Source organism: Cupressus sempervirens, chromosome 4 (genome assembly GCF_028749045.1).
Source record: "Cupressus sempervirens isolate cs-2001-9-10 chromosome 4, ASM2874904v1, whole genome shotgun sequence".
Classification (NCBI taxonomy): Eukaryota; Viridiplantae; Streptophyta; class Pinopsida; order Cupressales; family Cupressaceae; genus Cupressus; species Cupressus sempervirens.
The window spans coordinates 904,351,733-904,364,722 of record NC_143121.1 but is presented as its reverse complement, the minus strand read 5'-3'; the positions used below and the strand labels follow the sequence as shown (position 1 = coordinate 904,364,722).

The 12,990-nt window shown below is 37.1% G+C and overlaps 1 protein-coding gene across 2 annotated transcripts; it reads right to left on the bottom strand.

The window, feature by feature from the left end:
* Nucleotides 1-3,790: 3,790 nt before the first annotated feature.
* LOC149564307 (uncharacterized) lies at nt 3,791-8,092 on the bottom strand. Of its 2 annotated transcripts, none has more exons than XM_089824135.1 (6): nt 6,183-8,092; nt 5,737-6,094; nt 5,564-5,647; nt 5,373-5,456; nt 4,630-4,948; nt 3,791-4,504 (listed from the first exon to the last, which is right to left on the bottom strand). In XM_089824135.1, exons 3-5 carry the CDS (start codon nt 5,622-5,624, stop codon nt 4,728-4,730), a joined length of 366 nt encoding a protein of 121 aa, XP_089680261.1. In that variant the 5' UTR covers nt 5,625-5,647; nt 5,737-6,094; nt 6,183-8,092; the 3' UTR covers nt 3,791-4,504; nt 4,630-4,727. The 2 variants fall into 2 exon arrangements, with proteins under 2 accessions (XP_089680261.1, XP_089680260.1); XM_089824134.1 differs by having other exon boundaries at nt 5,564-5,626; nt 6,183-8,090.
* Between the last annotated feature and the right edge of the window lie 4,898 nt (nt 8,093-12,990).

The window sequence follows — 12,990 nt, the reverse complement described above, 5'->3', positions numbered from 1 at the left end:
AATGTTTCCTCCATACTTTCCATATTGACAATGGAAATCCACACACTAATGAATCTTTCAATTTTTTCTTATTCTTATCTACCTTGTAGCCCCACACTTTACTAACTTTCCCCAAATTTTATACTTGCATCCGCTCTTCATGAGTAGATGGCCTCTATTTGATTTTCATTTGGTTTATATATACCCTTATGGCATTATTATTTTGTTGATCTTCCTAACTTCACTTACAATACGTGGCTTAGTTTTTTGATGTTGTCTTATCCTTTTGTCCCAATGGACTCCCTTTCTTCACAAGTCAGGTGTCTTATCTTTATTTTCTTAATTTAGTTATTGTTTACTCCCCCATTGAGAGGTTACTCAAGAGTTCAACTCCTCCATTTGATGCATTTAGTGTAACTCACATTCAGATATTGCATTAGTTTGAAGGTTTTAAAGTATTTCAAAAAAAAATATTTTGAAATATAGTATATTTCACATGCAAACAAGCATCCTTCACTTTGATGATTATATTATTTTGACTTATACAAGGGTAGGAAATGGTAGTATTGGTTCCACAATTTTTCTTTACTCCTAGAAAATAAAGTTACTTGAAAGTAACTAAAGTCTTTTCTACAAACCTTTAGCACATATCCTACAATTGATGCAAATCATGAGACTACAACTCTTTGAAATATTTTGTGAATAGCTTGTGTGGCTTGTCTTTGCATAAATGTCTTCTAAGTCAAACATGACTACAATATTTGGCAAGAACTTGATATGATTAGATGAAAATCCACGTTCAATTTCAAAGGTCCTTCTTTGTAATGGGTGGATTTCCATATACACCATTCCAAAGTTTCTATTAAGAGTAGTATATTGGCAATGTTTGGACAATTTGGCCTTATGCTTGCCAATTGTAGGTGCTTAAAATTTCCAAGGTAGTGTTATATCAAACAATCTTCTTTATACTTCTATACTTGGCACTAAATTATGTTGTATATGATTTTGTAATTATCTTGGTTGAATCGTGGAAATAGATACAAATAATGATAATGAGATATCAATGCCAAAGTCAACCCAAGAGTGAATCAGACTAAAATTTGAAGAAAACAAAACAATATTTGTTTTGGTTGATGCCAATTACTAAGTTAATCAAAATACCCCTACATAAAAAATTGAAACTTCTTGCCTAGAGAGCTACATCCATATTATTCACATGGATATTGATTGTGTTTTCTAATTGTGTAGAATTATAGTGTATTTTGATACACCTATAAATAAAAGCTTTTGTAATCAATATAAGCAATGAATATAAAATTGGTTTTTGTTATATCTTTAAAAAAAACAATAGAACAAAATTCTACAAAAAGTACATAAATTGCTTTTATTCAAAAAAAACCTTATAAGGAATGAATAAAATTGGTTCTTGTTATATCTTAAAAAAATACAACATAACAAAATGCTACATAAAGTATGTAAATTGCTTTATTCAAAAAAATAGTTTATTGATTACAAGATCAAGGATCAACTACTTTAAAAGATCAAAGACAAATTGTTTGATAAAGTTTACTTCTTTTATAGAGATCTTAAAAAAATTAATTGATAGAAAAAAAAATGTGAAAGATAAATACAAATTCATGCATATATATAATTCCATAATATTATATTTTTAGAAAAAAATTTCTCCAATTATAGTTCACAAATTCCTTCTTTTCTTAGATATCTTATTTTTAAACTTCAGAAAACTATACTTCTTCCTATGCAATTGGGAGACAATTATGGTTGTCTTCATGCAAACTAGGTGAAATTAATCACTCCAACAATCTCTCCCTTAATTTCAACCACTTCTTACAATTAATAACATTGTGCAAATTGACCAAAAATCTTTATAGGTTGGATCTCTTCTTTGTTTGGATAGTTTTTTTGCATTAATCATAAGGAAATACCAAAACCTTGATTCCTTTTTCTAGACTGCTAATCCCTTTGACTTCAATTTCCTCATTTGAGACTAGCATCACCTTTTATAAAGACACTAGCTTCATCCTTTGGAAAACTTGTTTCCTTTGAAATCTTTGATCTCTCTTATTTTAGAGTCATCTTAACCTTTTTGAAGGTGGCATCTACATTAATAGTAGGGTTTTCTTTTTCTTTTCATCTTGAACAACTTCACCATTTTTGAAGAAATAACATAAAAAAAGGATTGTGACCTTCGTCGATTTTCTTGGTGGTTTCCTATGGGGTGTTTCTTATTTGAGCAATGAATTAATTTTAATTTTAATATATTTGAAAAGACTATGAATCTTTTCTCAATAGATTTCTTTCAACCATCTAAATGGCTCCACTTTCAAACAATAAGACCTTCATAATCTTCCTTTAATACTATGATTAATTTTTCCCCTATCCTACAAACATGATTGAATTTGTTATCAAATGAAGAATTTAAAAAAAAAAATACAAGAAATTCCTTCAAAAATTACATAAATCTTTTTGTTCCAAAAATATTCTTGATTACAAGATCAAGAGTCAATTGATCTAAAAGATCAAGACAAATAATTTGATTACAATTTATCTTTTCTATAAAGGTCTTAGACAAATCAATTGACTACTAAATATATAAGAGATAAATGTATATTCATGCATATTTGTAGTTGATATTATATTTTTTAGAAAAAGAAGTTGTACTCAATTGAAGTAACAAATTCATTCTATATTTACAGCTCTCATTTTAACTCCAGCAAACTTGTTTATTTTCATACAAGTGGGAGAAATTATCATTTTTTAAAACAAACATTTTCAATTGATGTAAAGGATGTAGATTCTAAGAATAAATGTGGTTCTCTTCAAGCAAATTGAATGAAATTGATTACTCCAAAAATATCTTACTTTTTAATTGTTGAGTGAGATTTACTTCTTTACTTTTCATCTTTCTAATCTCATATTTCATTTAATTCACTTCCTTTACCTTTACCTATATAGAATCAAACTCTTATTTAATCAAAATTCTGTAAACTCATTAAAAAATAAATCATATACAAAATACTTATCTTAATTTCTTTCTTGAACTAAAAAAATTATTATTCTTTAAAATACAAAACAACAATATCAACAAAAAAAAATTACTGCATCTAGAAATAGTCTTCATTAATTGTACTAAAAATCGTTGATTTTATTAATTAAAAAAAAACTAAAATTATGGCTTTATGACTAAAACAATATTTTAAGTGCTTATGGTTAGATAGTTGAATTGCGATCAAATGGATTTTTGGTGCTGTTAAATTTTAATGTTAAAAATGGATGTTGATGAAAAAAATCAGCAACACAGACGAAACCAGAGGAAGGAGAAGTTATAGAAATATGAGAAACCCAAAATGAGCTCTGCTGATCACAGGCCCAGCTCATTATATTTATAGCCAAATAATAATAAATGTACAGATATTTCTGGATTGTAGTCTTATTAATGTGTAGTCAACATGGTGGGCTGTAGGTGGCTATGGACGGTGGTAGGCCGCTGCACATGTTGCATGTGTGTTTCTGAGAGTTCTCTGGTCTGTGCCGACCAAGCTAGTGGGATAATTAATTTAACATCTAACAGTTGATTGGGTAGTGTTTTGTTGATGAGGTGGGAGTTGCTCTGCCACTGGTTTGTTCTGTTGGACTAGTCATCTATTTTGACTACGTTTTAATATAACAACAATAGATCATTGATCTTATTATTACTTTATTAACGCGTATCCACTGACCTCTTTGTTGTCAACTTCAAATCACTATTGATGTCTCTTAATCTAATCTACACTATTGGTGACGCAAACAATTATTTGAGCAAGCCATTTCGTTTCATTTGAGAATTCATAGATAGTTCAATTACAGAGAGAATAATGTATTTTGAAATGACCGCAATCCACAGGATGAGTGCCTGCCTTAATTCATAATTGTATATACGAATATTTGCTGAGGTTTAGGCTTATTTGGGCAAGGGCCATGGAAGATATCGAGGCCCGCAGTTAAACATAAATCTCTTGAAGGCTTGAATGCCATCCATTGAGACGTTGAACAAGCGCAATGTTTGTCTCAACTTTTTCCACTCTTCTCGCTCCTCCTCATCAGTCATGTACCGTTGTTGTGAACTTTCTCGTTCCTCCTCGTCTTCCCCAATGAAATATTTCTTGATGATTATTGACTGATTCTCCTTAACCATTGTGCCCTGTTGCGAAGAGCTTTCTCCTTTCTTGGCTTCTTCCACTAGGAAAACTTTCTCCATCAGTTTCATCATGTTCCTCGTCTCCTCCTGAACTTTTGTTAGATCTTCCCTCATCTACTTCAAAATCTGTTTTAGATCATCTCCCCCTTTATCATCCTCCTTTTTACCTGGCAAGTTGCTCAGGGTGTCAGTGGTATCATATTCCCTTTTGGTGCCTCTCTTCTTCTCAGCTGGCCACCTCTCATCAATATAATACTCAACAATCTCTCTCAGAGAAGGCCCCTCTTCAGCTTTCCAATTTCTCAAAACCTCAAGCTTGTTCCATTTCTGCATCAGTGCATCCAAATTAGAACTTTTGTTTTCGGTTATAGAAGTAAAAGTGTGTGCCTTATAGGGAAATAAATTGAACGCTAATGAGGTAGGATTGAAAAGAAATTGTGATGCTATCTTACTTGTATGAGAGTTGCTATGAGGTCACTCCATTCCCAGCACACGAAAATCCATGCAATAAGTTGACCCCGCCATCCATCAACTGGGTCAACGTCGGGGCTTAGAGACAAATATAATACGCTAGCCGATGGTATGCCATCAGACATTTCCACTCTCGTGGAAGCTTTTTACTGCGTTTTGATTTACAATAAAAGAAGCGAATAGCATTCCTTTCTCCAGGGCTATACTTAGCACTGAGCACTTTACTCATTATTTTGAAGTATAAATCATACACTGGATTTCGTATTCTGCCTTCTCTGATTTCTCCTTGTTGTTGATCACCTGGAACAAACGTCAAGCTGTTATTATAGATCTTTTACGTCTGGCAGAAGAAATTTATTAGTCTATTTGTTATTTATAGTGTAGTTTATAAAAATGAAAGATGTCAAAATTACCTGACTTTGATACTGCACATGAATGTTCATTATGGTTCGGTTAAAAAAGTTATTATCTAACATTTTTGAATCATATTATATGATCTGATCTATCATCAGAATGTTAAAATAACATAAGAAAAAGGAATCATATAATATGATTCAAAAGATTGATGATTAAAAAAATTGAACATGCAAAGACGTTTAATCGTAATAGACATGACTATGTAGATATAAATTAAAATATAGTTCATATATATGTTATAACATGGAAAATTATAAGTAACCAGTATTAGGAATATCATAGAAAATATTAAACATAAAAGCTGCACCTTCTTCATCCATTTCGATTGCTTGTTCACTAATGTCGACAGTCTCATCTATCTCAATCATCGCTTCTTCAACTCCAGAACCTTCTGCTAACAAAGGTTTGGAATCAAAACGGATCATTGTGATTTATGTGATTGTATATTGCACAGATCATCACTTAAAATGCTCTGGGAGATTGGAATTATATATTAACCTGGTTCGTTAGTTGTTTCTTGCTGTCCCACTTGTTCTAGATCCGATCCTTGTTGGGTCATATCTGTTCGAGGGAAGCAACATTCTGAAGTTAACAGCCATATTAAAGTCGTCACTACATAGTACAGTTATAAAGTGGTGCAAAATCCCATTTGTATCGAGACAGATAATCACCTAGTTGACGTTTCTCTGGAATTGAGGTTCCGATTTGGAACTTCAAATTGACTTTTTTAATGTGTTTTTCTGTTTCTGTTTCTGCTACTGCATCGGTTGGTCCTTATCTTTTATCCCACTTACCTAGCTGCCTCTCCAAAAAGTCACTGGAGTCTTTGTCACTAGGGTCCGCTAGGTGGAGCGGCAGCTGAATTATCTTCCTTAAATATTTGTTTGCTAACTCCTCATTGAACTTATAATCTAAGTTATTCGCGCTCCCGTACTTTTTTATAATTACCCTTTGGATTATGTTCTTTTCCATGCTCATAATGACGTTGATCTCGCAAGTAGCCAGAACCAGATGCACTGCTGATAATATCTGCCAGTTAAAATTAAAAGTAGTAAAGAAACTTTCAAAATTTGATAATTATAACAAGAATAAATAGATGTGTTTTCTAAGATAATACCTGCAGAATTACATTTTCTTCACAACGATCGAGATCATCCACGAAAACGATTATTCTCAGGTTATTGCTGGAAGCAGGGGGCATTTTTGGAATCTTTGTTTCCGGAACATAGTTCTCATCCCAATTAAATGTAATGCAGCACCATATAAAAGCAAACACCTCCCACTACCAGGAGCGTTTATATGAGAGTTCTTTGATCAAAAACTTGATATCAGAAATAACCTTGTTATGATAACCAAGGTTCTGGCTATGGTCTGGCAGACAAATATAGCTCTCGATTTGAGAGCTAATTGGTTTAACAAAAGAGACAACAGACTTTCCCAAACCCCAAACAGCGACAATAATCGATGCTGGTAGCCCTGCGTATTTAAGTTTCTTTATGTATTTGTTGTGGGCTGTGCCAAGCACCAACCATACAAGAATACTGAGAAAGATGGACACCACTAATGCGAGAAGGAATGGAAAGATCACTTTTAGACAAATGCTGTTTCTGCGACTTGTCCAATTATACATCCAGCTAGTCTTTAGCTTGTGCCGCACGGTCATCACTTCACTGTTGAGAAACATGCGTCTCAACTTTGCAATCCTTTCTTAAAAAATTCCAGAATTTGTTTGTGGAAGTTTTCCACTTGTTTATGCATTGGAAAGTGGTTAGTGAGTTGTTAAATGAGTCTTGTCCTTAGTAGAATATAGGTAGGCTATTTTTAGAGCCTTGATGACTCATTTTGTGACTTTTATGGGGGTTTACACTAAGAGACAAAATTGTGGACGGGATTACTATTTTTAACCTGGTTGTTTTTCCATATTGGAAATGTAAATGTCAAAAATGGGTAACATGTGGCATGGTAGTTTTGCCCATGGTTTTGTAAAACCATAAGTGGTTTCCAGGTTGTAAAATCACTATAAAAGGAGGGTTTGGGGAGGTGTATGTGTAATTGAGTTTAGTTTGCAAGACTGGTGCTAGAAGGAGTCTCTCCAAGTTCGAGTTGTGGTGATGCGCTCCTGTAAGAACTTGCATTGCAAGTGTATTGTAATCATCTTGGTTTGATAATATATTGTGCGAGTTTTGGAGGGTGGGGTCTTTCTCCTGGAAGGGTTTCCCCATGGTAATCACTGTGTTGTGTGTTCTTTGTTATTTTGATTATGTTATTATGCATTTCTTGAGATCTTTGCAATAAATAATTTGATTTGCATAATCGTCCTCTCAAAGATTAGCGTAGGAAGCGATTTCGCGCACCTTTGCTTCCTTACAAGTGGTATCAGAGCTTGGCCAGTTTTGGTTCTATTTGTTGGGTACAGGGTTTTTTGAGCTAATAAAGGTTTGAGTGGGAGCTTGTGCAGAACATTTCATTTCTGTGTTGTAGGATTGAAAAGATGGCAAGCATGTCAGGGAGAATTGATGTTGAAATTTTTTTTGGCACAAACTTTGAGATGTGGAAGCTGAAGATGGAAGATCTGTTGATTGATCGGGATCTATGGGATGCAATTGATGAGAACAAGCTGAGGCCCACAAATCCGACTTTAGCCACACAATATGATGTGACTGATAGAAAAGCTAAAGGTCTCATCAGATTGTGTCTTGCTGACTCGATTCTGATTAATGTCCATGAAGAACCTACCACGAAGAAGCTTTGGAAAAAGCTTAGTGAGATCTATCAAGCGAAATCACTTGTGAATAAGATTTTCTTGAGGAAGAAGTTGTATTCCTTAAGAATGGAAGAAGGTGGACAAATTTTTGAGCATCTGGAAAGGTTTAATATGTTGGTGACTCAGTTGACCTCAGTAGGGGTGCCAATGGATGAAGAAGAAAGGTGTCAAATCTTGTTATGTTCGTTGCCAGACTCATGGGATAGTCTTGTGATGGCTATAGGGAGCACTTCAGTTGTCTTGAAGATGGAGGACGTTGTTGGTTCTCTACTTTCTGAGGAGATGAGAAGGAAGGTCTCTCTGAATGCCAAAGAGGCTTTGAGTGTTCATGGAAGACCAAAAGAAAGAGGCAAGAATGAAAAGCAGCATGGCCATTCTAAGTCCAAAAATAAGGGGAGATCAAAATCCCCTAGTAACTCCAAGGCAATCTGTTGGAATTGCGGCAAACCTGGACACTTCCAAAGGACTACAAAGAGGACAAGAAAAAGAAGAAGAAGAAGAAGCAAGATTCTGATTCTAAGTCCGAGAAGGAAGATGGAGATTCTTTCATTGCAGCCTTGGCCACTCATGCACGTGAAAATGCATGGTTAATAGATTCGGGTGTGTCTTTCCACATGACTCCTAATAGGAACTGGTTTAGTAAGTATGAAAATTTTGATGGTGGTAAGGTGTATTTGGGTGATAATTCAGTACTTGATATTGTTGGTCGTGGAAGTATTCGTGTGAAATTTTTTGATGGTAGAATTAGAAGATTTGATGGTGTCTTGCATATCCCTGGACTAGCAAGGAATTTGTTATTTGTTAGTAAGCTAATAGATGCGGGTGTGCATGTATAGTTTTCTGAAGCAAGTGTAAAAATGGTGAGAGGCACTATGGTAATAGCAAGAGGAAGTAGATTGGGTACATTGTACCAACTTGATGCATGCACAGTCGAGTGCAATAGTACTTCTGATAAGATTGTGAAAAAGACTACTCAGTTGGAGAAGGAGAGAGTTTCTCTTTCAAGAGATGTTAGGAACCTGTGTGTTCCTTCTGTTTATTTTGTTAGAGTAGAGTTGTTGGACGCATATGCTTTGTAAGTCGTCCCGTGAGTTTATTTTATTATCCCACATGCATAGGTAGTATTACTTTTCTAGATCGTACCCAGTATATAAGAATAGGTTGAGGCCCTTGATGGGCACGGACGAATTTATTGTATTGAGCTTGCTCAAAGGAGGTTACCCCCTCGAAGTGGCCTGCGATCAGTAGATTTATTCTGAGTTCTGCTATCACTTTGTATTCTGTTATTTCGAGCATTCTCACGATATTGCTATAAGGAGGTTCTTCTCATCTGGTATCAGAGCACTCTCTTGGGCTCGCTGGGTGGAAATTACATCAAATTTTTTTCTGTCGTGGCCTTCAGGTTCCTCTCACTTCTAATATCTCTTGTTATTGCAATAACTCTTTTCAGTTGTTCTGTCTGTGAGTGAATTTTTCTAAGTCGACTGTTCAGAAAAAAAAAAAAAAAAAAAAAAAAGAGTAAAAATTTTTCTGTTTTTTAGTCATAGCTTCCTTGTTTGCTTTCTGTTTCTGCTCATACTTCCGCAGAACGTCTGCAATATCATTTCGCATACTTCCTTCCTTGGCGACCCAACCCCAAATTTTACATATCAAAGCCCTAAATCCCTCATTTATCTAATTTTAGGGTTTGCCCTATCTTTTTCACCTCTCATCCAATCGCCACCAAACTGAGCCACAAGATTCAATTCCTCATTTTGCTCCCTTATCCCCCTTGGACTGTTCGCCTCATTTCGCCTCCCTACCCTTGAAACCCTCATTTTTCTTTTTCCCTTGTCCCCAGATAGTCTCCCACCACCCGTCGAACACCCATTTCCTATATGAGTTTTACCCAAATCCAAGTTTGCCGTAACTAAAAAAGTTTTTGTTTCTCATCTTCTACCCATTTCAAAAAAAAAAAAAAAAAAAAAAAAAAAAAAAAAAAAAAAAAAACCTTGTTTTATGGTTGTTACGCGTACAGGAGCAAAAATCATGGAAGAGGAAATTGCATCCCTCAAAACCAGACTTCAAGATCTGGATGACAAAATTCTGGGTCTTAACTTTCAGCAGTCAGCCATGAGCCGAAACCATTCAGGAGATACTGGGTCCTCTTCTGGCAATTTCCGTGGACCAAAGCTTGATTTTCCACGCTTCGATGGTTCTGATCCGACTGGATGGATCTATAGGGCAGAGCAGTATTTCAGCTTGCATAATACTTTGGATAACCACAAAGTCTCCCTTGCATCTTTTCATTTGGAACATGAAGCTCTTCAATGGTTCCGTTGGTACATCAAGGCTAATGTAGGCCCAACGTGGAGCGAATTGTGCACCCTCATTTTGGAGCGCTTTGGCCCTAGTTCCTTTGATGATTTCATAGGAGCACTCACTAAACTGCGTCAAACAGGCACTGTAAGAGAATACCAGACAGAGTTTGAAAAATTAGCTAATCACACAGAGGGCTTGTCTGATGAATTCTTCCGTAGTTGTTTTGTCAGTGGTCTGAAGGATGCACTTCGCTCAGAAGTCAAAATGTTTCGACCTACTACAATGATGGAAGCCCTTGGGTTGGCTAAGTTAGCGGAAGACAAGATTAGTGCTCTACAACGCTCCAGATCTAATTTTGTTCCATTCAGAAATACAGGTTCTCACAACCCTCCAGTCATACCAGCTCCCAGAACTACTCCGATCAAGCACTTGTCGGAAACAGAGATGCGAGTTAGGCGAGACAAAGGGCTTTGTTATAATTGTGATGAGAAATGGTCTTGGGGCCATAGATGTGTTCAGCAAAAGCTCTATCTCTTGGATGTGGATTCTCCACCGGAACTGGAAGAATATGTAGATGCTCAGGAAACAGTGGATGCTGAGGTTGAGCCTCACCAGCCTGAACCTCCTTCCCCAGAAGCTCCACCAGAGATATCTGTCCATGCTTTGGCAGGAGTCACTACTCCACAAACCATGCGGGTCCAGGGTTTCTTCAAGAAGATCCCTCTTACTATACTCATTGATTCTGGTAGCACTCATAATTTCATTGATCCACGAATAGCCAAACAGGCTGATTGCTTTATCCATCCCTGCTCTAGCTTTGAAGTCATGATTGCCAATGGGGGCACTTTACCTTGTAAAGGGAAATGTCGCAATGTGCGTCTCTCTATTGGAGATTATAACATGCGCTCTGACATGTTTGCCTTACCCTTAGGTGGCTGTGATGTGGTTTTGGGTGCCCAATGGTTACGCACTCTTGGCCCCATTCTCTGGGATTTTGCTGAACTTTGGATGCAGTTTTCAGCCGCGGGGCACCAACACACTTTGAAAGGCTTACAACCAGGGTCTCTCAGCATCATCAGTTCACACCGTATGGAAAAACTTCTTAAGAAGAATTCACATGGTGTCATCGCTCAGCTCCATTCCATTCAGATGCAGCCATCAGCAGTCTCTAGCACTCCTGCCGATCTCCAACACATTTTGGACAAGTATTCTGGTATATTTGCTGAACCTGTGGGATTACCTCCTTCTCGTCCAGAGGACCACCGTATTCAGCTCCTTCCTGGCAGTGTTCCGCCCAACATCAGGCCCTACCGCTACCCATTTCATCAGAAGACCGAAATCGAGATACTTGTCCGTGACTTACTGAAGCAAGATATTATTCGCCCTAGTACCAGTTCCTTTTCTTCTCCAGTTCTGCTTGTTCGCAAAAAAGATGGGTCATGGCGACTCTGCATTGATTTCCGAGCACTTAATCATCTCACTATAAAGGACAAGTTTCCCATTCCAGTTGTTGATGAACTTCTTGATGAACTTCATGGGGCTCATTTTTTCTCCAAGTTAGATCTTCGTTCTGGGTATCATCAAATTCGGGTTAATGAGGAGGATATACCTAAAACTGCCTTCCGCACACATGATGGTCACTATGAATTTTTAGTCATGCCCTTTGGCCTCACGAATGCTCCTTCAACATTTCAGGCAGTGATGAATAACATATTTCGACCATACCTCCGGAAATTCATTCTGGTCTTCTTTGATGATATCCTCATATATAGCAAAACTTGGGCTGAGCATCTCCATCCTCTGGAGCTTGTCTTGCAACTTCTCTCTGATCATCAACTCTGTGCAAAACTATCTAAATGTGTGTTTGGCCAGGAGGAAGTGGAGTATCTCGGGCATATTGTTGCACACCATGGAGTGCGGGTGGATCCTACAAAAATAGATGCCATGAAAACTTGGCCGCATCCTAAAACTCTCAAGAGCCTTCGAGGTTTTTTGGGGTTGACTGGCTACTACCGCAAGTTTGTCAAAGATTACGGGAAAATTGCAGCACCATTGACAGCTCTGTTAAAAAAGGATGCCTTCTCCTGGACCCCTGTTGCTGAGACTGCATTTGAACAACTGAAACAGGCTATGTGCAGTACACCTGTTCTAGCGATGCCAGATTTTTCCAAACCCTTCACTATTGAGAGTGATGCTTGCGGCAATGGATTGGGTGTTGTTCTCCTGCAAGATGACCATCCTATTGCGTTCACTAGCAAAGCCCTCTCTGGTAAGAATCTAGCCCTCTCTACTTATGAAAAAGAAATGATGGCTATTTTGCATGCTGTACAGAAGTGGCGGCCATACCTCTTAGGGAGTCATTTTTGCATCAGAACCGATCACCAAAGTCTGAAATACTTCCTGGAACAACGGGTATCCTCTCCTACACAACAGAAATGGGTCAGCAAACTCATGGGGTATGATTATGAGATCACCTACAAGAAGGGTAAGGAGAATATTGTGGCAGATGCTCTTTCTCGCACATTTGATAATCAAGCTTCCCTTTCCGCTATTTCTAAGCCCATTCCCAATTGGTTAGCGTCTGTTCAGCAGGGCTATGACAGTGACTCTTCTTTATCTCAAATCATTCACCAGCTAGCCAATAATCCTTCTGCTATACCACATTACTCTTGGGATGGTGCTTCTCTTCGATACAAGGGTCGGCTAGTGCTTCCTCAGAACCCAGCTCTACATCAGGCTATTTTTTATGAACTCCATGCTTCTCCTTCAGCAGGGCACTCAGGCTTCCTCAAAACTTATGAGCGAGCAAGGAGAAACTTCTTTTGGAAAGGAATGAAACAGACGATTCAACAGATGGTGG